This window comes from Salvia hispanica, chromosome 2, assembly GCF_023119035.1.
Source record: "Salvia hispanica cultivar TCC Black 2014 chromosome 2, UniMelb_Shisp_WGS_1.0, whole genome shotgun sequence".
Lineage (NCBI taxonomy): Eukaryota > Viridiplantae > Streptophyta > Magnoliopsida > Lamiales > Lamiaceae > Salvia > Salvia hispanica.
Genome location: NC_062966.1, coordinates 10,733,855 through 10,760,373, shown reverse-complemented (window position 1 = coordinate 10,760,373; position 26,519 = coordinate 10,733,855). Strand labels below are relative to the sequence as shown.

At 34.1% G+C, this 26,519-nt stretch overlaps 3 protein-coding genes across 8 annotated transcripts; 1 reads left to right on the top strand and 2 right to left on the bottom strand.

Annotated features, from left to right (window-relative positions):
* Positions 1-93: 93 nt before the first annotated feature.
* On the bottom strand, positions 94-2,318 carry LOC125203283 (stress-related protein-like). The gene is made up of 3 exons (XM_048101592.1): positions 2,177-2,318; positions 1,860-2,090; positions 94-847 (listed from the first exon to the last, which is right to left on the bottom strand). Exons 1-3 carry the CDS (start codon positions 2,213-2,215, stop codon positions 356-358), a joined length of 762 nt encoding a protein of 253 aa, XP_047957549.1. The 5' UTR covers positions 2,216-2,318; the 3' UTR covers positions 94-355.
* A 13,839-nt stretch (positions 2,319-16,157) lies between these two features.
* On the top strand, positions 16,158-19,798 carry LOC125203317. 3 transcript variants are annotated; one of them, XM_048101636.1, is made up of 5 exons: positions 16,158-16,389; positions 17,693-18,051; positions 18,300-18,622; positions 19,126-19,296; positions 19,588-19,798. In XM_048101636.1, exons 1-4 carry the CDS (start codon positions 16,320-16,322, stop codon positions 19,250-19,252), a joined length of 879 nt encoding a protein of 292 aa, XP_047957593.1. In that variant the 5' UTR covers positions 16,158-16,319; the 3' UTR covers positions 19,253-19,296; positions 19,588-19,798. The 3 variants fall into 3 exon arrangements, with proteins under 3 accessions (XP_047957593.1, XP_047957592.1, XP_047957591.1); XM_048101635.1 differs by having other exon boundaries at positions 19,123-19,292; XM_048101634.1 differs by having other exon boundaries at positions 19,123-19,296.
* Positions 19,799-20,206: 408 nt separating this feature from the next.
* Positions 20,207-25,230, bottom strand: LOC125207446 (E3 ubiquitin-protein ligase IPI1-like). Of its 4 annotated transcripts, none has more exons than XM_048106793.1 (7): positions 24,837-25,230; positions 22,715-22,884; positions 22,217-22,275; positions 21,442-21,467; positions 21,038-21,368; positions 20,742-20,899; positions 20,207-20,625 (listed from the first exon to the last, which is right to left on the bottom strand). In XM_048106793.1, exons 1-7 carry the CDS (start codon positions 24,988-24,990, stop codon positions 20,579-20,581), a joined length of 945 nt encoding a protein of 314 aa, XP_047962750.1. In that variant the 5' UTR covers positions 24,991-25,230; the 3' UTR covers positions 20,207-20,578. The 4 variants fall into 4 exon arrangements, with proteins under 4 accessions (XP_047962750.1, XP_047962749.1, XP_047962747.1 ...); XM_048106792.1 differs by adding an exon at positions 24,403-24,527 and having other exon boundaries at positions 20,207-20,899; positions 24,837-24,976; XM_048106790.1 differs by having other exon boundaries at positions 20,207-20,899; positions 21,448-21,467; positions 24,837-25,228.
* Positions 25,231-26,519: the final 1,289 nt, after the last annotated feature.

The following is a 26,519-nucleotide window of genomic DNA, read 5'->3' as shown; positions in this document are numbered from 1 at the left end:
GATACAAGGAATATGCGCAGTGTTGGGTTAAAAGTTGTGAGAGAGAAACACATCATGCAATTTAAAACTACACCTGTTATTCTAATACATGTCTCACCATGAATCAATTACAAAGGGGAAGGGAATGAGAATCAATCATATAAGCTCCACCAAAAATAAGTAGCAAACAATAAAACAACTCACATTTACCAAGTTGAAGCCATGGTAAATCTGATCCCCTCTCTCAGTACATGATCCATATGTCCCAACTCAGTTACCAAATACTACTACTACTAGTTTTTAAAAACTGCTTAAAAAAGGTACCTACTGCTAGTTAAAGAAGATAACTCTGTGGTTCCCACCTGCTAAACAATGATTACTTGGCCTTGATTTCTTCCCCTCCGCGGCCTCCATCAATCACTACAGGCTTCATATTCTCAGTCCTCAGAGCCTCAGCAATCTTCTCAACAGGTATGATAGGAAGATGTGCTGCCACCTTGTACCCATTCTTAGCAGCAACTTCAACCTTCTGATTGTACATCTCCGAGCAATAACCTGCCACTGGACCAGCAGCTAGAGCGGCTCGTTGGAAGAGAGCGTACTGGTTCAGCAAATGCCATACATACAGTGCATACTCCTCAGTCACCGGTTCATACTTGGTGTAGAAATCTTTGGCTACTGGCTCATACTTGACATACACAGATTTTGCAAGTCCAGAAGCCGTCTCCACCATCCCGGTTTTCTGGACATCAGCCATCACACATCGAGCAGCAACAGGTGCTCTCCGAGCTTGGTTGAAGGCTTTGAAAGATGCACGTCTCAGAGATGAGGGCACGTACTTCTTCATTCTGTGCACAGATTCATCAACCTGCATAATCCCGTACAGTTTGGTTTATCCTTTTATTCTGCAGGATGAAAATAAATTGATCTCTCCACTAGAGGCTGTCATTTTCCAAGAATAAATACCAATTGATTCTGTGTGGAGTCGAAGGTGAATCCCTTCATGAAAAAAGGATGGAGAAATGGTCCATCAATAGCATAAGAGATCATCTATATTCAAGCATTTAAACAAGTGGAGCAATGTTCAAATTACGAGTTCATCATACATTGTGTCACAGGATAACATAAAAGTTGGTGTTTTAAGGAGGAGCTCAAAAGTGAACCACACAATCTTAAATCAGTTGTACAGTAATAATGAATGAGAAATTAGAGGAACCGATCAAAAACTTTCCTCTGAGATCAAAACGAACTTCATTTGTGTTAAACAAGTTCTGTAGCCTCACAACTATCCGAATGCCAAAACAAAAAGAAGGATCTCTTGATCACTCTTAGGAAAATAAAGATCTTCAATTGTGATTTTAAATTATATGGAAAAGAGAGTATTTGGTTTCTCTTTTAAACTAATTGGGTCAATGTATAGAAAAAATAAAGAAAATAGCTCTGAATGAACTCAATCCAACAGCTTCAACCTCCGGCAATGCCACTGCGGCATTTATTTTTCTAAACAGAACCTCTTCATCACCATCCATATCATGCCATAATTACATACTCATACTCAAGGCATTATTTCCTTGAAATTCTAAAAAAAGATGAATTAAGGAAAATGCCTAAATCCAGATAACAAGATCATCAAGCCACACCAGCTTTGTGAGATCACTTAACAAATTTATACAAATTTTTGCATTGGACTAGTTAATTAAATCAACCTAACTGAGAATTATATTCTTTATCAAGGCCTCAGCAAATCGGTAATAAGATCAAACAAACAAAATCGGAAATGATCGAAATAAACAAAAACAGATAATCGGAGAAGAGATTACGTGAATATTTTAGTTTGAATTTCATTGTAGATCAGATGATGATATTAAATGGCGTTGTACCTTGCGATCCGCAAAGGTGAGGAGTTGAATGGGGAGATGGTGTGTTTTGGCGTAAAGCGGGGCAATAAGTGTCCTGACAGAGTCCTCAAGGACGCAAATAGTGGGCCTGAGGCGGCCGGATCTCTCCTTGGCGAAACCGTAGATGGTGGCGATGAGCATCATCAAATGAATGGTGGCGACAACCACGAAATCCAAGTACTTGAGCCTCGACCTGTTCTCATCGCCCCTCGCCTTCAATTTCACACAAACCAATTTGCCATTCATTCATTAATTAATACATGAAATCAAATCGGATGATTGATGGCGGGCAGGCTTACGGATTTAGGTTGTTGGAGACTGCAATCTGTTTTTGCCATGACGAATTACAGCAGCGCTAATCTCCTCTCCTCTGTCTGCTTCTTCTTCGTCTTCCGATCTAGAGGGATTTTTTTGTTAATGAGAGAGAAGAGAGGTTATTGTGTGTGTGTGTGTGTGTGTGTGTTTGAAACAAATTAATGACATGCAAATATGTTAACTCTTCTCATATTTTTATTTCTTTTCAAAATAAAAGAATATTTCCATGAAAGTAGTAAGAACCACGCGACTATGCTTTTGTTTCAGATATACCAACATTAACGATTTTGTAACACAACACACACCCGTCGGATAATTAAAATCCGTTGAATTCTAACATATTACTATATCAATATGAAATTTTAATCGTATAATATCAGGTTTTAAAAAATAATTTATTCATGTATTAATATCAAGTTTTAATCATATAATATCTTTAAAAACATGTTTAATCATGCATGTAATTTTAGGTTTTAATAATCTACTATAAATCATTATTAGGTTATTATCGTATCGTGTAAATCTTTATTATACCATGTTGAAAACGAGTTCATGTCATATACGGATCAGGTCTGCGTTTGCCTTATTCAGTGTGAGAGTTTTCTTAACAGGCATGATTCGGGTTAGGCCTTATCAACCCGCATGATCATAGGCCACCTCAATCTTCATATCCTTAGCCCCACTTTTCATTAGTGAATAAGTATAAACTATTTTTGTATTGTTAAAACCTTTTTTTGGCCAATGTACTGTGGAGTATTTCACGTATAATCACGACAAAGTACTTATATGAAGCATTACTATTAAAAGTCAATTTAAATAGATAAAAATAATATAAATAAATTTGTCACGGAGTATTTAGAACTAAGATTGATTTGAATCCTAATACTATAATTATATCCTTGATTTAAGTTAAGTTGTCTACTGTAAGAGTTCCAGTCGAGAAGAATAAAATGCATCTTTGTGAAATACGTACAACATCAAAATTATGTAATACTATAATAAGCTTTTTGCCTGAACTTGTTAAATTACTTATCTACTTGAACTTGACTCTGTCAATGTGGCTCTCTACTCAATTGTTTTTTTGGTGGTCCAAGAGTCCCATGCAGCCATGCTGTTAATATTTATCATAAGAAATTTAGATATATAAGAAAAGGGTTGGTAATTACTTACCTTATAAGATCACAATATGTAAAAATGGACACTTCTATAGTAGTATTGATATTAGATTAGTACCTTGAGAGAATAAGTATAAGAAAGTATAGTCTCTCAGAAAATGGGATGAGATGAATTAGCGGAGTTGCTAGTTAGAAAGACAGTAGTGGATCGAAGGTTGGAAGTGTTTTGTTTGTTAGCGGAGTTGGCAAGGATGAACAATGGTTTAGGAAATGGAAGGTTGATCACATCTAGCCAAACAAAATAGACGTACGCATTGCAAAGCTAGAGAAAGTTGTTGGCTTGAATTAGTGATTAATGATTTATCCATTTGTTTGTTGGAAATGAATTTTCTGCTTACCAAGCAAACTTATAAAATTCAAACTTAAAAACATTTGGAATGGTGCACATTTTCTTTTAAGTCGATCAATTTGTCCGTAAAATATCCTTAATTAATACAGCTTGAAGCAAGTTGGTCCAAAACTAAGTGAGTCAAGTGGATGAAATGAGAAAAACACTCAACCTTGTAATCAATTAGTATACCAGAAAAGTGAGTTTGGAATTTAACATATTGAGATAAGATGAGGGAGAGGAATTGAGAGTGACGTGTTTGAAAAAAAGATGATGAGTGTGCCAAAATTAGAGGGGACAATAGTCAATAGGGGGAAGAGAATATTTATAGAGGTCACATTTACAAAATGAATAGGGCATTGCGTGTCCTAGCCCTTGTCTCAGGACACACACACACACATAAGAAGTACTACTAGTACTAGCTTGTTGTTGGGTTGGATAGTAAATCATGTGTATATGTGTGTCCCTCCATTTACACTCCACTTGCGATCATCATTACGCCATCTCTCTCTCATTTAAGTACTCCATATTGGGGTGAACTGAAGTGAATTCCCGACATGATTTCTTGTTGAAATGAAAAGCTGCAAAACCCCCCACTTTCTAAGGCAGAAAAGATATTAAGTTTGCTTGTGTGGATGGATTTCCAATTCCAACTCAAGTGAATTCTCTTTTCTTTTCTCGGATTCTAATTTACATCTGCACACTTTGACATTCTTATCATCCCTACTTCGCATTATTCTTATTACCCACAATGACAATCCTCATCCTCCTTACTGCACGCCACTTCATGGATTCATATTCGTACTCCAATCCTAGTAATTTGGAATAAACGTGTCACTACTTAATATTCTTGCTGCACATAGTCATACAAGAGATGATCCCGCACCGCGCCCATGCACTTGTATGACCACGCTCACACACTCCCCGTCGTACCCAATCATAGCATTCACGTTACATCATTTTTTCTTTTAATTTCAAGTTATACTCCCTCCGTACACCATTTAAAGAACCCTTTTGACTTGGTACAAGTTTTAACAAATTGTTTCACTTTGTGAAGAAAAGTAGATAAAGGAAGTTAGTGGAACGTGAGACTCATTTAAAGTATTGGTTTTATATTGAATTGTAAATGTAAAAAGTTCTGTGGGATGTGAGGTCCCGTACTAAAAGTGGAATAATGTAAATGGTTCTATAAATCGTGAACAAACCAAAATGACAAAATGGTTCTTTAAATGGTGGACGGAGGGAGTATTTTTTATTCATAAATACCCTCAGTTATTATTTCATGCTTATTCTCAATTTTTACCCACAGTTTATATTTTTAATTTTTTTTTACAAAATTTATAAATTATTATTAACAGTTTCACTTTAACAAAATTTATAAAAATTAAATCTCAATTTGTTATGTTTCTCTATAGTTTCAACCAAAATGAATAACATAACAAATAGAGCTTTTGATTTTTAAAATTTTGAAATATTATAATTGTCAATTAAATTTGTTTAATCAAACTAAATACTTATTGTCCCCTTGAAAATAGAAATTCTTTCTTTTCATCCCCTGAAAAATTAATTGCCATATCAAATAAAATAATTAAGAAAAAATGAATTAAACTAGATAGAGTATAAACTATAAAGTGTAATGTAAGTTTTAAAACAAATCAAACATTAGTCGTAACTTATTTAGTTCAAACACAGTAATTTAATAACAATTTATTAAATTAACCCTATATATACATATATTACAAGTAAGTAGAGATTTAATAAATACATATATATAAATAAAAGAAGAGAGAGGCTTCGTAAACAGAAAAAGTCATGCAGTAAAAGATGGAAGAAAAGATATTTATAACCATTTAGGGTTGAGGGGTAAAAGTGGAAGAAATGACCTCAAATGATATTTTGCATTTTCAGATATATAGTGTGATTCTTTCTGAGTTACAAACATACCTCATATAATTTTAAGAATGAACTACAAAAATAGTCCATGAACTATGTGTTTATCTCATCAATGAACCCTAGACTTTTAAAATATCCCCAGACAACTCTGGGCTAAGCGTTTATCTCAAAAATGGTTTTTTTCACTGTTTCGTGACGAAAAGACCCTTTTGGGGGGTTTGGGGGAGGGGGGTTGGGCAATTTGGTCTTTTTACATTTTAAATCTGATATTATTTCAGTAATGTACTAAATCTGATATTATTTCAAAATTATCATTCTTCTTCCCTTTTGTCATCCTTCACTTTCTTTCTTTATTTCAATATTAGATTTAATTTTATAAAATTAAATTTTAAATTTTGATTTTTAAATATCAATAAAAAAAATTTTATTATTAAAAATACTATTAAATAACAAATTAATAGTTTTAATCAATATTTGATAGTGTCTAATATTTAATCAATAAGGTACGACGACGGCTTAGTTTTAATCAATATTTAATATTTTTAATCATAAATATATCATATAACACGATTTATTCCGAAATAAATATGCATCTAATGTAAGACTAATATAATTTTTGTCACGAAACAGTGAAAAAAGGGTATTTTCGTCACGAAACAGTAAAAAATAACCGTTTTCGAGATAAACACTTAGTCCAGGGTTGTCTGAGAATATTTTGAAAGTTCATAGTTCATTGGCAAAATAAACGCATAGTCTAGAGACTATTTTTGTAGTTCACTCTAATCTTATAGGTGCAAACATCATCTTTTTAGAGATCAAACTTAAAAGTTCACTCTAATAGACTAATACTACATTCGTCCCACTTTAAGCAGTGGCAAATGAAATATATAGCGCGTGGGGGGTTACAGATATTGCCTCAAATATTGAGCGAATAATTGTCCCATAATAATTGTCACTTTTTTCCATTTCAGTTCGTTCCACAATAATTGTCACACTTTATTTTTACCATAAATGATAAATAAGTCTCACATATCACTAACTCATTCCATTCATATTTTATTATAAAACTAATATAAAAAGTGGGTCTCACACTCCACTAACTTTTCCAACCAACTTTTCTTAAAACCCGTGCCCACAATAAAAGTGACAATTATTGTGGGACGGAGGGAATACGAATTATTTTATTAAAACATTAATAAATACTTAAAAAATAAAATTTAAAAATATTGTTATGCAGAAAATATATACTCTATTTATTAATTAAATCCACCAATTTTCATTGATGAAAGAACCATTAATTAAAAAAATCATTAGTTAAAGAATTAGTGAAGGGAGTATCAGCCGGTGGTGTTATTAGAAATGATGTCGGGGTCTAGTTTAAAGGATACTCCAGAAATTTAGGACATCGTTCAGTAATTGTGGCTGAATTGTGGGCCATATATGATGGTTTGCCGCTTGCCTGAGATAATGGAATACAAAATCTTGAAGTCAAGAGTGACAATCAAGCCGTGGTCTTTATGATTAACTCGAACAGAGGGGATGGAAGCTACTTCAGTCTCATTCAAAATATTTGGAGAATGTGTGACAGAAACTGGTATGTGGTAGTGAAGTACGTATATCGTGAGGCTAATTCGGTTGCAAATTATTTGGCAAGCTGGTCTTCTGGTCGGGATACATGTTTGTATTTGCATGATGAGCCACCAATTGGGGTTGGAAACTTATTATTGAGCGATCGTTTGGGAATTGCATATATTCAGGCTGGATAGGCTGTAGTATTTTTGTTAAAAAAAAAATGGACTAAAGAAACCTTTAGTTAAAGAAATCAATTTTTAGTGTTTTAGAATTTAAGAAATTAATTATGGAAAACCCTTCTTCTACATTCTTCTCCAAAAAACCAGCGAAACTAAAAAAAATAAAATAAAAAACAACGCTTCCTTGTGCGACATCGCGACCTGCCGCGCCTCCATTGGCGCCCGTCATGCTGCCACTCCGTCGCGGCTCCCCTTCATTCATATACTATGGATGCTCTCACTATACATGTTTCTTTGACAATTGGCTCATGGTCTAATAATTTAGTGACCAAGTATATGAGCAAGTCGTGAGTGTCTCTCACTGTGGAGTATTAATTATAAGAAACACAAGAATAACAAAATTTGTAATAGGATAACCCAGTACTTAAAAATTTTGAGTACTCCTACTATATATGAAGTGAAACAAATAGATCAAAATTAAATGTTTTTGAGAAATTTCTTTCAGGCAATGAGTTGTCGTTCTAACGCAGATGTACGTCATAGGTGATTTATTACATGTATATATATATATATATATAAAATTAAAATAATTGAACGTATATAACTTTTATAAAATATGCACAATGTGACAATGTGTGTGAATTAATGGAGTACTGCTGTGTATATTCAATGACGACATTGATTTTTATATTTATTTTGAAGCAACCGGTGACATTAATTGTTGATAAAATGGGACCATTTTATAATCGACATAGAATACGAAGAATTTTTAACTCGAGTTTTAAATTTTGAAAACTAGAGGATAATTAATAAAATCCCATGAAGAAAAATGTAGCAAAACAAACATCAGACCCCAAGAGATTTTACATTAAAATTTTCTGAACTGCTGAAAATCTAAGGAGAAAATCCAAGCGCCTAGCTAGATCACCACACACACCCCTTAATGTGTATATATACATGATATATGAGCTACTGACAGATAGTATATGTTTGCAGCAAATGTTACAGTTTCATTTCATGCTGTCTCCACTTGTATCCGGAGTTATATGGACCCCCATGTGTACTTCATTGCATAAATTGTCTGCTACAAAACAACCACAGAAAGAGAGAGAGATATACAAGTATATATATAAAAGAGAGAGATTTGAATTGAGGTGAATGTTTACTAGCAAAGTGAGGTAGTGAGTGAACCTAGCTAAGCTGGGGGTGCGGAACCCTTGTTGGAGAAGGAGACCACGTGCAATTAATTAACACAGGTTGCCTTGCAAATTTTTGCACGTGCCCTGCTTCTCCAACGGGAGCTACGCGCCCGATTACCATTGCTGAATAACAAATGTCACAATGTTATTGTTGTTGCTGTAATAGCAAAATGAGGCATATATTTATAGGGGGTGAGAGAGGAGAGAGAAAGGGTAGTAGGGTTAAAAATTACTATTGTTGGAGTGGGCATTCTTTAAAGATTCATCATCATCTCGACTGGAAGGAAAAGCAAACAAGTAAATGGTCATTGATTTTGTATACCAATGATAATATCTCTTCTTCTTCTTTTAATTTTCTTTTCTTCTTTTTATAAATAGACAAAATTAATTGATTGCGCAGATTGGGAAGCAAGCTGGCCATGGAAAAGAACAAAGAAAAAAGGCCGCTTTAATTGGAAGGATGAGACATTCACTACTTTTTCTTTATTTTTATTTCATTATGGAGTGGAGTATTAATTGTTTCACGCAATATCTCAGATTTGACCTCTACTATCATACTCCACACGCATCCATCCACATTTTTTTCCCTTATAAATAAATTGGAAAATGGATGAAGATTAATTTCTCAAAAGGTGACTGGTATCGCATGGTTAATGCAAAATCTGATATTTTCTCTTAACTCATAAATCGTACACCACAATTAACAAAAATATTAAAGTAAATGTAATTTTTTATTGCCTGAATATTCATATGTAATCTAATCTATCAACCATTTTTCAATTCTATAATTAATTTAACTTTGACCAATGGCGGATCCGGGGTACGAGCTAGGGGGCAACCTCCCCTTTCCGGCGACCCACTACCATGGACTCCAATGTGAATTTTTCATCGTCGCCCACTCTAATAGTTTTCGACATCCCTTCATTAGCTTTCTACAAATTTTATTTCGTCCCTCTATTTCAAGATCCTGAATCCGCTACGGATTTGACCCATTAATATTCAAACTACAAAAAGTTATGCATGCAACTCTACCGCCCCCAACTAATTTAATAATTTTCAAACTGATGTTGATTTCACAATAATCATGTTCATGTTCCACTTTTAAATACGAAATTTTTTATCAGAAATATAAGTGAATATTTGTCCGCTAATTATCAGAAATATAGCAAAATATAATTGCTAATTATCAGTGAATATTTGTCCACTGTAAATTCATTGATAATTTATTACAAATGACATTTGTTTGTTGCTACTTACTAATGAATATCAATCTGCTACAATCACTACAAAAAAAATGCAAAATACTGACGGAATTAGTGACGGCATTTAATAGCTCAACAACTAGTGACAGAATTAATGACAAAAATGTTCCAGTCACTAATTAGTGACAGATTACCCGTCACTAATGCGAAGTAGTCGCCTATGTTTTCCGTCATAATAACTTTAGTGACGGAAAATCCGTCACTAAATCTTTTTACTGACAAGTTTATTATCAACCGAAACTTGACCTGTCACTAGTCTGTTACGTGAAGAAATTTACTAATTAGTGGCGAAAATATCCGTCACTAATTGGCGAGTGTTTTTGTAGTGAATATTGTTGGTAATTTATTACCAATGACATTTGTTCATTGCTACTTACCAGTGACCATCAATCTGTTGCTATATACGCTACTAATTATGACGTGTGATCGATGCATCAAAATCCATCATAAATTTGCTACTAATTCCGCTTGTAAAACTACTAGTGGACATTCCGCCGCCAATTCGCTACTAATAGCAACATACTATATATGCTAGTAATTTTCGCTGGTAAACTATGAGTTTTCTTTAGTGATTCGCTCAATGTTAAATTGTCTTACTTAAGATTAATTTTTCACATGGATGATTATGACTCATAGTTCGAGACCTATCAAACGTGACATTGTCCCAGGATTAAACATTTAGTCTTATCTATCCAACCAAACAACATTCATATATAAGACACGTGAATCTTATCTATTTATCAAATTGAACACTTTCGAGTGTAAATTGGTCAAATTCGATAGTTTAAGATTAAATTTCTTTAGAAAGAGATATGCTTTGGCATAAGATTTCAAATGAAGAATACGTTTGGCTTAGTTAAATCAGAATAAATAGTTTATATTTGTACACGAGGTGTGATCAATTGCTAACTTTCTCAAGTTGTTAACTCTGTTAACTTATGAACACAGTTTATTAAAAATATCAACACGATGACATTAAAATGTTAACACATAATTTTGTTGTCATTTCAATATATTGTGTTGACATTTTTCACTGTGTTAATGAGTTAGCAGAGTTAGCAACTTAAAAGGCTAGCAATACAACACACCCCATCTGTACACAGTATGATAAACTACTCTCAAAACTTGTAAATTTAAATGCCATAGCCAACTCATATTTTATAGTGTAATAACACGCATATTGTATTATTTTCTTTAATCTTCATGTGCGTGCCTTAAATTTGCCTCTTTCGAATCACATACGAGATTATACTAGTAGTTATTTGAATAGCTATATACATTCCTATGCATATATGTATATGGAGTTTCTTTGTGTTAAATGTTAATTAACAATGCTATTATATATACATAACATAAATAAAATAAGTAAACACAAAATGAAACCAGTGATCCACTTTGATATAGTATTTCTTCTCCTTTTAATATTGCTTCGAGTTACTTTAGAGAAAAAGGGAAATAGTGAGTGATTCTTTGGATAAAATATGTGTTTTGTGCATTGAAAGATATTAACTATTTATGTGTTCTTGCCGTTTCTCTTTTTTTATTAGTAAATTATCATAAATTTAAAGGTTCACGTCATACGTCATGATACGTAGACTTAAATTCGAGACTTAGCCTCGGATATTAACCACTCGGTTTTCTCATTTATGTGTTCTTGCAGTTTCTCTTTTTTATTAGTAAATTACCATAAATTTAAAGGTTCACATATGATCATACGTCATGATACGTAGACTTAAATTCGAGACTTAGTCACAGATATTAACCACTCGGTTAACTCATACATGTGGAACAATAAAAATGTTGAAGGAATAAAATACAACCAAGAAGTGTTTTAATACATTAATGTTTGTTGGAATATTTGTACAATATTTAAAGAAATAACCTGGATATAACAATAAAATTTTGGAAGGAATCACAATTCGTTATGGGAAATGAATATTATTCCGGTCTTTTTTTCTCTATTTCTTTCGGAATTTCTAATCATGGTTCAACCGAGAACCGAACCGAAAATGTCGGTTTTCAGTTAACCGAGAACCAAAAATGTCGGTCACGGTTCAGGTCGGGTTAGGAGACCCGCTTTGACATCGGTTATTGGTTACCGAACCGAAAACCGACTAATTAAGCCCAAGGCCACGAGCCACATATATTCAGACTCATATTTATATGGGCCTCGAGCCACATATATCTTTTATAACAATGTTTTGCATTCTTGTTATGTTGTAAAAGTCGATGTGGGAATTGGGATAATCTTAAGATACATAAGTGATTTTGTGGGTTTGTGCAATTTTCTTAAATTATGTTTTTAATGAAGGTGAACTTGAAAGTGAGGCATAATTTAAATTTCAATTTAAATAATACAAATAATACAAATAGATTAATACAATTGTTTTATATAGTTTATAAATTAATTTTTATTTTATTTTATGAGATGTTGGCAAATAGTTTCAGCCTTGCTTGTTAATTTCTTTTTCATTTTTAAATTTCCTTTTCTATTTTCTTAAAATAATATTTCCATGAAATCCTAGATTCTATAAATATTAGTACAGTAGATATAAAACCGAGATTAAATAAATCTTAATAGAGTTCTTAGTCAACTATACAAATTTAGCTGAGATTAATATATATTACAACTATTAAATAACTATATATAAAAAAAAATTAACCAAGACTTTTACGAACTATGAGTAAAGTTTACATACACCCAATAACGATGAACACAGAATAAATAAGTTTTGTATTTTAGTTTGTTGTGATAGCCTTTTAATTTAGTGCACTGTCACAAATATTGCTGCTAAAAGGTTAATAAATAATTGTTGTTTTTCTTTAATTCTACTCATAAAAGTATAATGCCACTTTTCTATTTGTTCGTATAAAAACTTTATTAGTTTATTTGTAGTAGTAGTATAGAAATGTAAGCATAAACTTACCATTGGTTAGTAAAATGAGTTCATTGGTTAGTGAAAATTTTTAAAGAATTTTGGTTCCACATGGTTCCATTGGTTATCGGTTAACCGTTCGATTCTAACCGAAATAACTGATTCTTTGTCGGTGCCGGTTTTGGTAGTACAACCTTATAATTGTACTCCCCCTCCGTAACGTATAACAATTAATAAAACTATTAAATTAGTATATGGAACCTAAGATTCTAGTGTTTCACATTATTTCGTGATATTTTCACACCAAGTCACCGACTGATCAATTAATACTTTGAGTACATAATCGTATAGAGAAATATTTTGATGCTGCACATTAATCCCAGCTTATTAGTTGAACTTCATATTACATTAACTATGTGTAATTAGATGTCAATGACTTCGCCTAACTCAGTATAGTCGCATGGTGAATCTGGCATTAAAGGTCTAAATTTTCTTTAATTCATAGACCACTACTAAAATTGGTTTTCAATAATTAACAAGGAAATTAGAGGTTTCTTATAAAATGTCTACTACTACTCCTATTGTATACACCCAAAATTAAACTCATGAAAAAATAGGTTTGAATCCAAACACCTACGGACTAAATTAAAGCATACAAATAATATGTGTCAATTGAATTTGAATATATAGGTAGACTTAATGTTCCTTGGATTCTGGTGAGGTTATATCAAATACTCTACATATTTGCTATTGCACTAGTCTAAGATTCATTTTAAAATTAGTGTAACCAAATCTATATTTTGATGGTTGTATATGTCTGGAAGCCCTTATTCCATTTCTATCAAGTTTGGACTCTTCACTTGTTATTGCACAATGATCAGCTAAAGTATATAAGCCCGATGTTGAAACACAGTTTCATTATTGCTAATCTGAATCCAATACAAGATCTTTGGATCATAATTTCTACAACATTTATCTGTATTCTGATTAAACAATCAAACACCTTTGATAGTCATAATTGGTAGACTTTATCTAAGAAAATTACATAGGCGAGGAGAAAAGTGCTGATCATAATTACTTAATTTCTGAAATTATTGTGCTTTTTTTGCTGCAAATTATTCAATGCTTGAAACAAACAGCTTCAACTCTACTATGGTTTTACTTTTTACTTTTTACAGAAACTCTATATGTGACAATGAAATTGCCATATATACATCTATATGGGCTCGTTTGATAGGGGCTTAAAAAGACTTGTTCTCCTACCCAATTCCATTGTCGCCCAATTCAGGCTTCCAAGTTTACAACTCAGGTAAATCATTACTTTCCTATTGTGTGCTTTGATGCATGTTTGTTTTTCAAATTTATTATGTGTTCCAACTGATACATATAATTTATAGGAGTACAATGTGGTACTAGTATTAGCTTGGGTGAAGATAAGATTGAAAACAATCGCAATGAAGGCGATAAGATTTGCAAAAGAATAATGATACAGATCTAGACTTTTACTTATATTGGAAGTTAGCTGATAATTTTCATATTACTACTATTTAGCTTTTCATAATTTATTGTTATTATTAGGATTTTATTTGTTTTGTTAAAATATGTTTTATAATACTATTTGTTTTTGCAATGTTTGGAAACTCAATACTATTGGGCCTCCATCTTAGGCTTATGGGCCAAATTATTTATCTTAAAGTTGTATAGTCATCTCCACAATTCAAGTTGAACTTTTTCGATCTCTCTCTTCTTTTTAATTAAAAGATGAAGATATTAATTACTTGTATCTTGATTTAAAACGGAAGAATGTTATAATTGTTACTAAGCTATAAATGCCATGTAACCAGAATTTCCCTAAAAAGTCATACAAAGATAAACATTTTGATATATGAGTAATTACTACTCGTGACATGTTCCACAGAGGCGCATCAAATACAGCCACATTGGTGCATAGCATTCGGTGGTAAATGCTAATCAACCTTATCTATGTGTTTGGAATTTGGATCCATGGGGTTGCTTGACCAGCTATGGGACGACACCGTCGCTGGTCCCCGGCAGGATAGCGGCCCCGGAAAACTTAGAAAACATTCCACTTTTAGCTTTTGATACAACTCGGACGAGGGTATGGATCTCTTGCTGAGTTCAGCCAATGAAACTGACGAGGAGTATAATGATTGTGATTTATGGGTGTTATTTAAGTATATTATCTGTAGTTCACTCTCTTTTCTTTAGTTTGTAATCTAATTTATTCTTCTCCCTCTCTATCAATAAAATTAATCTTTATGTAACAAAGAGGTGTACTATGGTCCTTACATCTTCACGTAAAACACAACACAAACCACAACATCCTTAGATTTGATAGTTGTAATAATAATAGTCGAGCTATATTATTAAACTAAAATCCTAATTAGCCGAACTTTATTATTATTAGACTAAAAGTTTATATTATTCTACTAAAAAGCAATATTGTTAGACTAAAAATCTATGTTATTAGATAATATGTGATATTAATCTAAATGTGTATATTGCATATATAATTAGAGTTAGGATATGAATACATCCCATCTAAAAAAATAAGCATGTTGCCAAGTGCCAAGGCGACAGCCATTTCACAAATCAAATGATTCACCGTCGGTGGCTCTAGGCTGAGAACACTGGACCTTCCTCCACACCCCGTTATCGCCGGTTTGCTGGGGAAATATCACCTCTTCGGTTCTTTCTATCCCAAAAAAATCCATTTATATGCTAATATATATATATATATATATATATATATTTTAATTCACATGTTTTGCTAATCTCCCACTCACTCACGTTTAAATTATACTCCCTCCGTCCCAAGGAAGATGACCCCTTTCTTGGACGGCACGAGATTTTATGCAACTTTTTTTTTTGTGTGTTAAGTGGAGAGAATAAAGTAAGAGAGAGAGAATAAAGTAGAGATAAATGGATTTTCATTTTAAGCAATGGATCATCTTGATTGGGACAAACCAAAAAGGAAAGTGGGTCATCTTCAATGGGACGGGGGGAGTATATTTTTAATTCGTTTAAATTATATCCACTCACTCACGTTTAAATTATATTATGTATTTTTTTTTAATTTAACACTTAATCACACGTTCAAATGGTAGTATTATTTTGATGGTAGGAACTATATTATTCAATATACGTGGAAGCATTCTATAATTACTACAGATGAAGTATTAAAAGAAACAAAATCCATTTATATATGCTAAAATATTGGTGTAAATATTTTAATTTCCACGTTTTGTTAACCTCCACTCGCTCACATTTAAAGTATATATTTTTAATTTATTTAAATATCTATTTTAAATAGGCATTTTCCTAAATACCTCTAAAATTCTCTTTATTTTCTTAAATACTCCAAAACTCCGTTTCTATATATTGTATAGATTTCAATCCAATTCAAATTCCAATTCAAATGAAGCGTATAGTAGTAGTACTACATAAATTCGTCAAATATTTTATTATTTTATTTTTGAGCAATACAATGAATTGGCAGTAATTTTTTCCCAATTCCGAAAGAACGAGTCAATGCCATGGTCAGAAGGCAGGATTTTGTGTTCGCGATTCCATTCTAGTTTATACCTTAAATTCAATACATAATACAGAATCGAGTATTGTAATGAGGAGATTCCACCGTTTCTGCATCTTCTTGTTCCTCACCTCCATCAATTTTTGGTTCCTGTGCGCTGGTGAGTTTTATCTCACTCTTATTCGATCTTCACTTCATTATACGCTCATTAATTGCTCCTTCTGTTGCTTAGAGTTCAAAATTTTTCAGGTGGTTAGTTTTTTTGTACAGACATATGTAATTATTTTGTGCAGCGTATCGTGTTTAATCGCTGATTTGTATTCTGAAACGATTTGTGAAGTGCAAGTATGAATTATTCTTTCTGATTCAATTGGTTCATATGATTCCTAAGTCTCGATATAGGGAACTTCTTAAGGATTGTGTTATTCAATGATGAAGCGCAAGAATTTGTGATATACCTAATCAGCTGTTCTTTTGTTGTTGTATTGGGAACTAGTCAAGTATTGTTCTTGTTGCTTAGCATTGTTGGTTGTTGCACCGGTAATTCGGTATACTAGAAGAGAGTGAATGCACTTCTTTCAAGAAAAAAAATGGAGGAATGGATAGACTAATTGGGCTTTGGGGTTTTAGTTTCCAGCATTTTCTAAGTTTTTAACATATGATCCCACTGCAGGATTAAATGGAGAAACATCATTGATCCTCTTTTTTTGAGAAAAAAATACAATGATCCCAATGCTTCTTAAGTTTCTATATCGGATATGATTTGTCGGTTTTCCATGTTGTGATCAATTTTTCTCCAGAATATGCAGAAATTATATTTTTTGCTATGATGCTATAAGTATGATACAAAATTGTGAAAACGTGATGAGTTGCAGGCTATCTTATAATTGTACCATGATCCATGCACTATTTATTGTTTGTCATCTATGTTGTGGGAAGAGTTATGACCAATATTGAACATGTACTGCATGGCTTTGGATGTGAAGATAAACATTGGTATACAAGATTGTTGGACTGAAGGAGTTACACATAATATCCAGTCCAGTACTTCATTTTCTGGTACACTGTATGAATATATGTATTGCAAGTGTAGAATAATAGTTGAAGATCACACTTTTGACAAGGATTAAGAGACTTTAGAACAGAATACTTAAACCAATATATGTAATGCTTAATGGATTACTTAACCCAACAGAATGATAGTGTGCACTCAGTTAAGTGATGGGTATAGTCACTTATGGTTTAACATGCAAGGATTAAGAGACTCTAGAACAGAGAAGTTAGGTGAGAAAAGGAAAGCACACTTCAAGGTTCTATTCTCCACTGTGATCTTTTTTTCTTGTTCTTTATCTTCAAATATTTGAAAGGCCAGTGAACCTTTTTTCTAAACAGAATGAAAAATCTTCACAAAGCTCATCAGTTATATAGAACTGCATCATTGATTTTAGATGCTCTCGCTGCAGGTAAAACAAGTGAAGTTTGCATATCTCCCGGTGGTCGATTCCCCCCATTTTCAAATGTAGGCAAACCCCCCACGAAAGCAAGAAAAGGTCCGAGAGATCTTACACTTTGTAGGGTTTTCCGCAAAGAGACGTGCTGTGATGCAACTCAGACGCATCCTGCTTTGCTGTCCATCAGGAGACTTGCATCGTCTGGAGAAGCAAGCCAAGAGTGCTTGAATTTATGGGAATTCTTGGAATGTTCTATCTGCGATCCAAGGGTGGGGGTACAGCGAGGACCTCCTAACATCTGTGCATCATTTTGTGATAGGATTTATGAAGCATGTTCAACAGCATACTTTGCTATGGATGGAAAAACACAGGTTTTTTGCACTTCTAACTATTTCACATTTTTGCAATTTCCTCATATTCTTATCTATGATATGTGCTTATGCTTTTAAATTATCCAAAATAACTTGTCCAGAAAGAGCGCAGATTGCTTTTGTTTTAGCTGGGCTTTGCTAAAAGTGATAAATGTTGGTAGTACTTGAATGATGGTTTGGGGTTAATAGAATTTCACTTTAAACATTAAATTTTTAGTAAATTTGCTGATCGGATAATCATATTTCAGGTACTAGCACCATGCGGCCAAGGTGACTTTGTTTGTGGTAGAGCTTCAGAGTGGGTCTCTAATGGAACTGAGCTCTGCAATGCTGCAGGTTTCTCTGTCAAGCCTCTCGATGAACCTGGTGAATTTCCATGCTATGGTGGGAAGGGTAGCCTAGATTATATTGCAAATTCCTGGAAATCTTCACGTTCTGAGATTGTGCGTGGAGAACAGAACACTGAGGTTGTCCAAGATTTTATGCAATTGATTGTTGATATGCCATTGAGTGAGAGAATTTCTTGGGCTGTTGGAGGAATGGTGCTTACAGCTGGACTTCTGTTTGCAAGGTCAGCATTTATTTTGAGGGTCAATTTGTAACTTCTGCATATGTTTGTGTGTGTGGTTTCTCAGAAAAGAAATATGAGAGGAGATAGATAAGAAATTTGGAACTAGCTTGACTATTCAACTTATATTGGTCTGTGTTTCCTCGGTTTATTCCATTTAGTTTCCTATATCCACAATGTATGTAGCCCTTTTACTTTTGACATTGAGAAGTCTAAAGAATCTGCAATCATGAGTGGGTGACCTGCGTTCAGAGATGGAAGAAAAAAAATAAAAAGCTGCTTCTAAAGCATCTTTAATTAGGCCAAATAGTCCATCCTTCCTTTCACCAATGAAAGAGATATTAATATCAATCTTAATGCTAGTGTGTTGCGATTGTAATGTCTTTCGTTTTCTTGATTGATGTACTTTTAGTTTTACTGAGATTCTACAGTAGTAATTCAGTATTAGTCCTCCATAAGAATATTATGCTGTGGCTTATCATATTAGTTCAATGATGATGTAGTAGAAGGAAGAGCAACGGTCAACGTCAGAAGCAAGCAGCTATCCAGCGTACTGGAAGGAGACTAGGAACTAGGATAAGCCCTCCTGCATCCCCTGTTAGCCACGGGAACAGAAAGAATGTCGGAAAATGAGTGCCAAGCATATGTGCATATTACGCCCCCTTTGTTACAGGCGAGTAAGTTATGCAAAAAATGCCACCCCATCCTCCTCCCTCTTTGTAATTTTGGCTATAGATATATTTAGATTTGTGTTACCCCTTTGTTTAGTCACATTTTTCAAGGCTATTTTTTTTTACAATACATGGGAGTATCTTTACTTGGACTGGGAAGTGATTAGTCAATATTCTACTTGCACGTAGTCTCAAGATTACATAGACTAAACATCGGTGTGTTAATGTTTGACACTCATGCTAACTGGTCGGGTTATCTCTGCATTTGACTTTGCTTATATTGAACATGACTTGAAGGTTGCCAGTGCCACCACCCTCTCGGTTTTGAAGCAACTGTATTCTGAAGCAGGATGTTTTCGAACAGCCAGACCGTATACTTGAATGACCTCTGGTGTAATATGGTGAGCTTTGCTCAGTAGATAATGTCTTGTGCTGTTGTAAACCACACAATCACCACCAACAGGAAATTATGATTCCTCTTGTGCAATATGACTATTTTATGATAGCATCTAATGGTACCAGCCAAATCATGATATCTACACAATCACCACCAACAGGAAATTATATTTCTGTTGCTTGCACATAAAAAAAAAGTTATTTACTTGCCATTAAAAGCACAAATTGATTTCAACTAAAAAGGCGCAGAAATAATTGTAAATGATCAAAACTTTGACGATACTCTTATTCCAAAACAGGTGAAAATTCTTACAAGGGGAGGATTAAGGCAGGATATCCGTCATTAACAAAATTCTTATGCCTGTCAGTTCATGGATGGTTATGTGGTCTTAATTTTGTGGTTGCCAGGTGCATTTGTGTTGAAAGATTAAAATGAATTATGTCTAGTTTATTAAACAAAAACGTGGAAATGTTGTAGATACATTCAGATGGGCATCAATCGTGTAATATTTCAGTCAGATTAAACCATAACTTGATAATTCCATAAAGGTTTGTGATCGTTGCCACAATTAGTATGTTAAAATCCCAAATGATTCAAGAACATGGTGTTATTTACCCCAATGGCTAAGAAACAAGAGCAAGCCAAATCCCACCACCATCACACAAATATTTGCACCCATAAGTCTACACATTATAAGACTGTAGCTCAATCATATACGATTCGGGTTCTCAGTTCTTAGTTGTGAGCCACAGGCATCAAAGTTTTACCGCAACATGATTTAACACTTATGTTCGATTTTGCGATGGCATCCTCTCAGACCCATGCCTCTGCCTCGGTCTAACACCATAATTGGATGAAGGGTGATGGAAAGGTGCCCAGATTGAATCCCTATCAACCTGGCTCACAGGGAAGCCTGCCTGCTGCTCGCGCTCCCAACCCTGAAAGTGGTTGCGTGGGGGATGTTCAGCATCTTGAAAACTTATTCCAGATGGGTTCGATGAAAAGAAGTAAAATCCATCCGATGATGAGGCTACTGGGGAAACTTGATGCAAACCCCTATGGCTGGCAGATCTACGTCCGGTAGAAACAAGTGAGCCACGTGCACTACTGGATTGCTGGAAATGAGCTTGAAGTGGAGGACGGTCACGGGGCCGAGCAACTGTACCAGGGTACGGTGGAAGCACTGATGAGGTGATAGCTCTACTAGCGGCGCTGTCAGAAAACATCAAGCTGATTAATCAATCTCCTTCCCATTTTTCTTATCAGTGCCAATAGGGCTAATACCAATATCAACATATTTCCACTCACGATGACCCGAAGTTGATACCAAAAGTTTGATCAATTCCTAACCTGTGACCAACGACGAAAGGATGCATTCCATGTCTGACGGATGGAATAGGTGGTTGATCTGCACTACCAATTCGGTTGGTTGCAGCAACATGAGAAGGGTGGTCCCAATTGTTGTGATAATGGGCATCCACTGAAGGGGAAGCATACGAGTTCCGTACTTCACTTGGAGCAGACAGCCCACTCCAATGATTACTAAAATTGGACCCATCAGATACATTCCCACTGGATGTTGAAGTTGTCCCAAAATAAGCAATATATGGACACGGATGAGTTGTAGAGGACGTGGGTCCATGTTCCACAAAGTGAGCATGGTGTCCAACATGATCGTGGTCTACAAAACAAACCACCATCTTATTATTACAAACTTAGTAAGCCTTCACAGTAACTTGAGGAAGATAACTTACACGCACTTGATGGAAATTCTCCTTCACTGCAAATACAAACAAATAACAAAGACTTGTTAACTGGGTAGGTACAAGGGGAAAGATAATAGTTGAACTGACAGCCAACAAATATGTAATGCAGCATTGATGCCAAAGAGATACAAAAGGTAAAATCTTCAGAAAAACTGAGACTGAAAACTCTCCAACGTCCGCCATACTGGCACTTACATATCAGCATGCTCTTTGTAGATAAAATATTCTACATGAGAAATGGAGAACCATTCTATTGGAATAGGTGTGTTCAATTTATGAAATGAAGATTTCCAAAACCTTGTTAAAATGAGCACATACAATGGCAGGGGGGTATACCGGCTGAAGGAGTTTCTACAAACACAAACCTAGCTGAAATTGATACAAAATGCACTACAGGCTTCATAACATCTAGGGCAGGCACAAAAGACATGGTTGTTCCAGCCCCTGCTGATTTAAGCAAAGCGAAATTTGTCATAGCCAACAACCAACATGCGCTTTTAGGAATTAAAGATTCATATTCCAGACACCACGAAATCCAGTTATACTGGACGCATGCATGTATGAGCAGATACCAGCTGGAATAAATGACATAATATATTAATCTCTATTGTTATAGAATTCTAGCACTGGTTCACAAACATTCAATAGAAAATGGAATTGTTAGTGGTGAAAAAGAGATACCATCTGTACTTGAACACCCAGGGGGATACATACTATGAAATTCGAGGTCAACATCAAACTTATAAGGTTAGAAGAGGCTTACTCAAAAGATGATGGAAGCCTAGTTAAACCACTGAAAGGACACCAGTGTACTCCAAACGTCTGTAGAATCAAAGTAAACAAAGATTGTTTATATATAAATTCTAAATCTGAAATTTAGACTAATCACTAGGGAGAACAAGTAAAAGTGGGCAAAGGATAGAACTCAAATCTACCACCACCAACTTTAACAAGTTGCACAATTCCAACAAATTAGCTCATTCAAATAACTCAAAACCATGCAAGAAGTTAATGACATAACACATCATAAAAGGCATAGCCTAATTAGAACAAGAATGTACTCATAGAGATGAAGTTGGAGAGGTATATCATCTGGGATGGTACAACGAGAAAAGGCTCAAGATTATGCTACTTGAATTCAATAGTTAGGTAGATTCGATGAGGAAAAAGCGGACCATTTTACTTGACTAAGGAAAGAAGATGGTATTTCCCAACAGCAAAATCATTATACCCTCACAATCATGAATATTCAGAAAATTACCATTTCAGAATAATTTAGATCATACAGATCCTCGTCATGTGCCCAATCATCTGTGCTAAACTCAGGCAACTGACGACCACCATTTGCATAGAGCCATTGTCCTTTCTCAATTTTCCGGCAGTTAGGGCACTGCATTGCTCCCTTTACGTTAAACGCAGAGCCTATGCAATCTGCCAGATCACACACAATGAAATGAATAAATTATAACACAACGATGCATACAAACACATCAACAACAGCATTCTGATTCTCGAAACACTCATTAATTAGAGTGTACATCGCATGCTTCATATGAGACTAGGCATGAAAGTAAAAATAGGTGCCACAACAAAACCAAGAGGATGGTCAATGAATTAAAAGAACCCCACGCGGAAAAACTGTTCTTAAAAGACAAAGTAAAAACGAAAGCACAAAAACAACTCAAGAGATTTAACATGTTTACGTTACAACCATGGTTCTAGAATAACCAAAACTCCCTAAGTGCCAAATACCCCCTTAAGATTTTTATTTGCATTAAAATACCTCCAGATAAATATACACACAAATGCACTCACTAAAGATTAAAATTGATAAGATACAAACTTGGTTTTCCTACAAAAGTTGAATCCTCAATGGTAGCTCTTTAAGAAATTATAGATATATCTTGTATCGCCAAAAGAAAATCTAAAATGATACATTCTATGTTGATAATTGTTTGGATTCGTTTGGCATTGGTGAACTTCTATAAGATCAAACATGAGTAGTAATTATCTAGATAAGCACAAAAGTAGGCAAGAAAGGTGCTTGACATAAACCAACAAAGTTTCTAGTTGAATCCCTGGTAGAAGTAAAACTATTTGATTATGTGTTCAACTTCATAAATGGTATAATCGTAAAAGCAGTGTGAAACTTGCATCAGATCCAACAATTTCGAGATCCGGCAATTGAACTGCATTACTATGAGCTCTCTGTTACCATTATCACTCCACAGAGAAAGATTTAGTGTAGTCATCATTATACACACTTCAGTCACACCAAAACATACAAGCCCATCCTAAACACAACTCTTCCTCGTGGATTATCAGTGATTAGTAGACAAATGAACATATAAAGATTCACCCACCAAGGCACCACCTCAATCAACCCAATCCACAAGATGTTGGTGCCCCGTCCACAAAAAGAGTCATTTTCTACCATTTTGATTTGCTCACCAAAAATAGTCACTTTCTATCTATAGTAACTACATATACATGGGACCCAATGCACAAGATGAACATATAACGAATCACCCACCACCTCGATCAACCCAATCAACAAGACGTCCGTAATCATTCATTATAATACTCCTTCCATCCAAAAAAAATAGCCACTTTTCACCATATGGTTTACTCACAAAAAATAGACACTTTCTATCTATATTAACTACATATACGTGGGACCCATTCTGCACTCACTTTCATCACTTACAATACATTTTTAATCATTGCAAATACTATATGGATGAGACCATTCTCCATTCACAATAGTAGCACCAATGATGACTATTTTTTGTGGACAAAAGGAAGTTTTATAATTCAGTGAATGTCCCCATTATTCATCAGGAGAGCCTCAGAATAACAGGGTACATTCAGGTCTCCCACAATTGTATTACTTGGATATATTTGAAATGCTAAATCACACCAAGCATTTGATATATACACAAAACTAACCTCCCCAATTCTCTGCCGGTGGCAAGTGAACTTTGATTTACAATTCAATAGGTCATCTTTATAGCTAATGTTTGCTCTGCAGCTCCGAAGAACTGAAATTCACATGAAAACTTGACTCCCATATCCTAAAACAGGTCAACTAAACCCATGAATGAATACTCCAAACTAACCGCATAATTCCGTACAATGAACTCCATTTTTCTACTCTTACATCTGAATAAAAATGATATTTTCACCTAAATTAAGTCATAAATCCAGCCATCTCACGTAAATCATTTGCACCCAAAAAAACAAGGAAAAAAATAACATCTTTAACGGAGTAAGGAAAAAAAAAATCAAAATTTGCAACCAAAAAAATAAATGAAAATGTAATGGAGTAAGGCAGATAAAAAAAGGTCAGATCTTAAGAGCAAATTTCGAAATTCATCACCCACCGAGATGAAATTGATGGCCGCATTGAAGCTTCGCCCAGGATCTGACGCCGGCATCCGTCACCACATCCAAGCAAATCGAGCATGGCACGATTGCATCTGACGCCTTGCAACCACTGTCGCCGTCGTCGAGAAGATCGGCATCGCCCAGCCCCATAATTTAATGTATATAATCCAAAATTCACATAAATGCCACCAATCTATTACGATCTAGCAATGAAATCACAACGTAATCCAAAGAAAGTTGAAACTAAATAGAATTGAAACCGAATTATTAACGAATTCAGATGAAAATTAGATAGGAATTTGGAAACTGCTCCGGAGACGTAAAGGAGAAATTGTGAACCAGTTTTATTTTTGTGTCTTTTTCAATTATTTTAGATAATAATTTTGGCGAGACCAATTTTGTCTGTTGTGAGGAAATGAGGTGAATTAGCTCGGCGCTTTTATTAATCTGTTGGCGGACTTTAACTTCACCTAACATTTATTATGTATTAACTTTTAAAATTGTTCAATTTTCAGTTTTTGGTTCATAAATATTATTTCACCAAATACCTTCGTGTTTCTAATTTATAAAATTGGTCCATTTTTTTGTTTTTTTACCAAGTCCTAAAAAATTGACGGTCAAATGGAATTAGGTCATTTTTATCCAATTATTATAACTATCCACGATAAATTAAAAATTTTAATGGAGTATTTTACCTAAACATTGACTCAATTTTTAATGCTGTAGTGTAGGCTGATTTTAGGCATTGTAATTAGAAAATTAAATTTTTATTAAGATTATCATTAAAACAATTAGTGTGCAACCAAATGTATAAGAATGTTTGAAACTTTGTACTAATACTTATTGCTTCTTATAATGATGAATATCATGTTTAATTTGCACTGCCAGATTTATAATCTAAAATTCTAAATGATTCAAATTGCATTTCATAACATTAACATAAAAAGTTTCTACAACAAGAAATAAACAAATACGTACATTACAATCCTAATTAATTAATTTATTGCTCTACTATTCTTCTTGATTCATGATAAAAATTAAAATAAGCCTTTTACTTTGAGATCTAAATAATGACGTTGTGTGTACGTGAGTTGGCCAAATGGCAGAAAGGTCTCAGAATCCTTCGTGGCGCGATCTTTAAATTTAAATAAATAAATAAATAATAGTCTCGTATTCGAATACTTGATGCAACTTTAAATTTATATTTGTTTAATAATAAATAAATAAAAATAATGACGTTATTGAAATCACGACATCGTCAATAACATTTGTATACTTAATATTCTCTCTTATCACATTATCTTCCAACGCCATTATTAAATGATAATTTATCTTTCTCTTATCTCTCCTCCCCTAAAATCATGCGATTTAAGACAAAGCCACTAACAATGTCTAAACTAATTTATTAGTACTATAAAATATTATTCTGGTGTCTGACTAAAATTTATAAGAAACAAAATATTAAACTAAAAGAATAATAAACAAAATATTAAATTTATTCCTATATTTTATTCATGCGATTTATATATGTGTAGATTATATCTAGGCCTGCTTAATCGGTTCTCCGGTTCTCGGGTACCCGAAATCGGAACCGGAACCGACCGGGTAATTGAGGAACCGGGAACCGGTTTACCGGTTCCGGTTCCGGTATCCGGTTCCCGGTACCGGTTCTAATGTTT

Coding starts and splice junctions, on each gene's coding strand:
- LOC125203283 (XM_048101592.1), bottom strand. CDS start 2,215: ATGGCAAAAACAGATTGCAGTCTCCAACAACCTAAATCC. Junction 2,091..2,176: donor GTCTCCAACAACCTAAATCC/GTAAGCCTGCCC, acceptor GTGAAATTGAAG/GCGAGGGGCGATGAGAACAG. Junction 848..1,859: donor TCACCTTTGCGGATCGCAAG/GTACAACGCCAT, acceptor GGGATTATGCAG/GTTGATGAATCTGTGCACAG.
- LOC125207446 (XM_048106789.1), bottom strand. CDS start 24,990: ATGGGGCTGGGCGATGCCGATCTTCTCGACGACGGCGACAGTGGTTGC. Junction 22,276..22,714: donor ATCTAAATTATTCTGAAATG/GTAATTTTCTGA, acceptor TTGATTCTACAG/ACGTTTGGAGTACACTGGTG. Junction 20,900..21,037: donor CCTTTCGTCGTTGGTCACAG/GTTAGGAATTGA, acceptor GTTTTCTGACAG/CGCCGCTAGTAGAGCTATCA.
- LOC125203317 (XM_048101635.1), top strand. CDS start 16,320: ATGAGGAGATTCCACCGTTTCTGCATCTTCTTGTTCCTCACCTCCATC. Junction 16,390..17,692: donor TTTTTGGTTCCTGTGCGCTG/GTGAGTTTTATC, acceptor CTCTCGCTGCAG/GTAAAACAAGTGAAGTTTGC. Junction 18,052..18,299: donor CTATGGATGGAAAAACACAG/GTTTTTTGCACT, acceptor ATCATATTTCAG/GTACTAGCACCATGCGGCCA.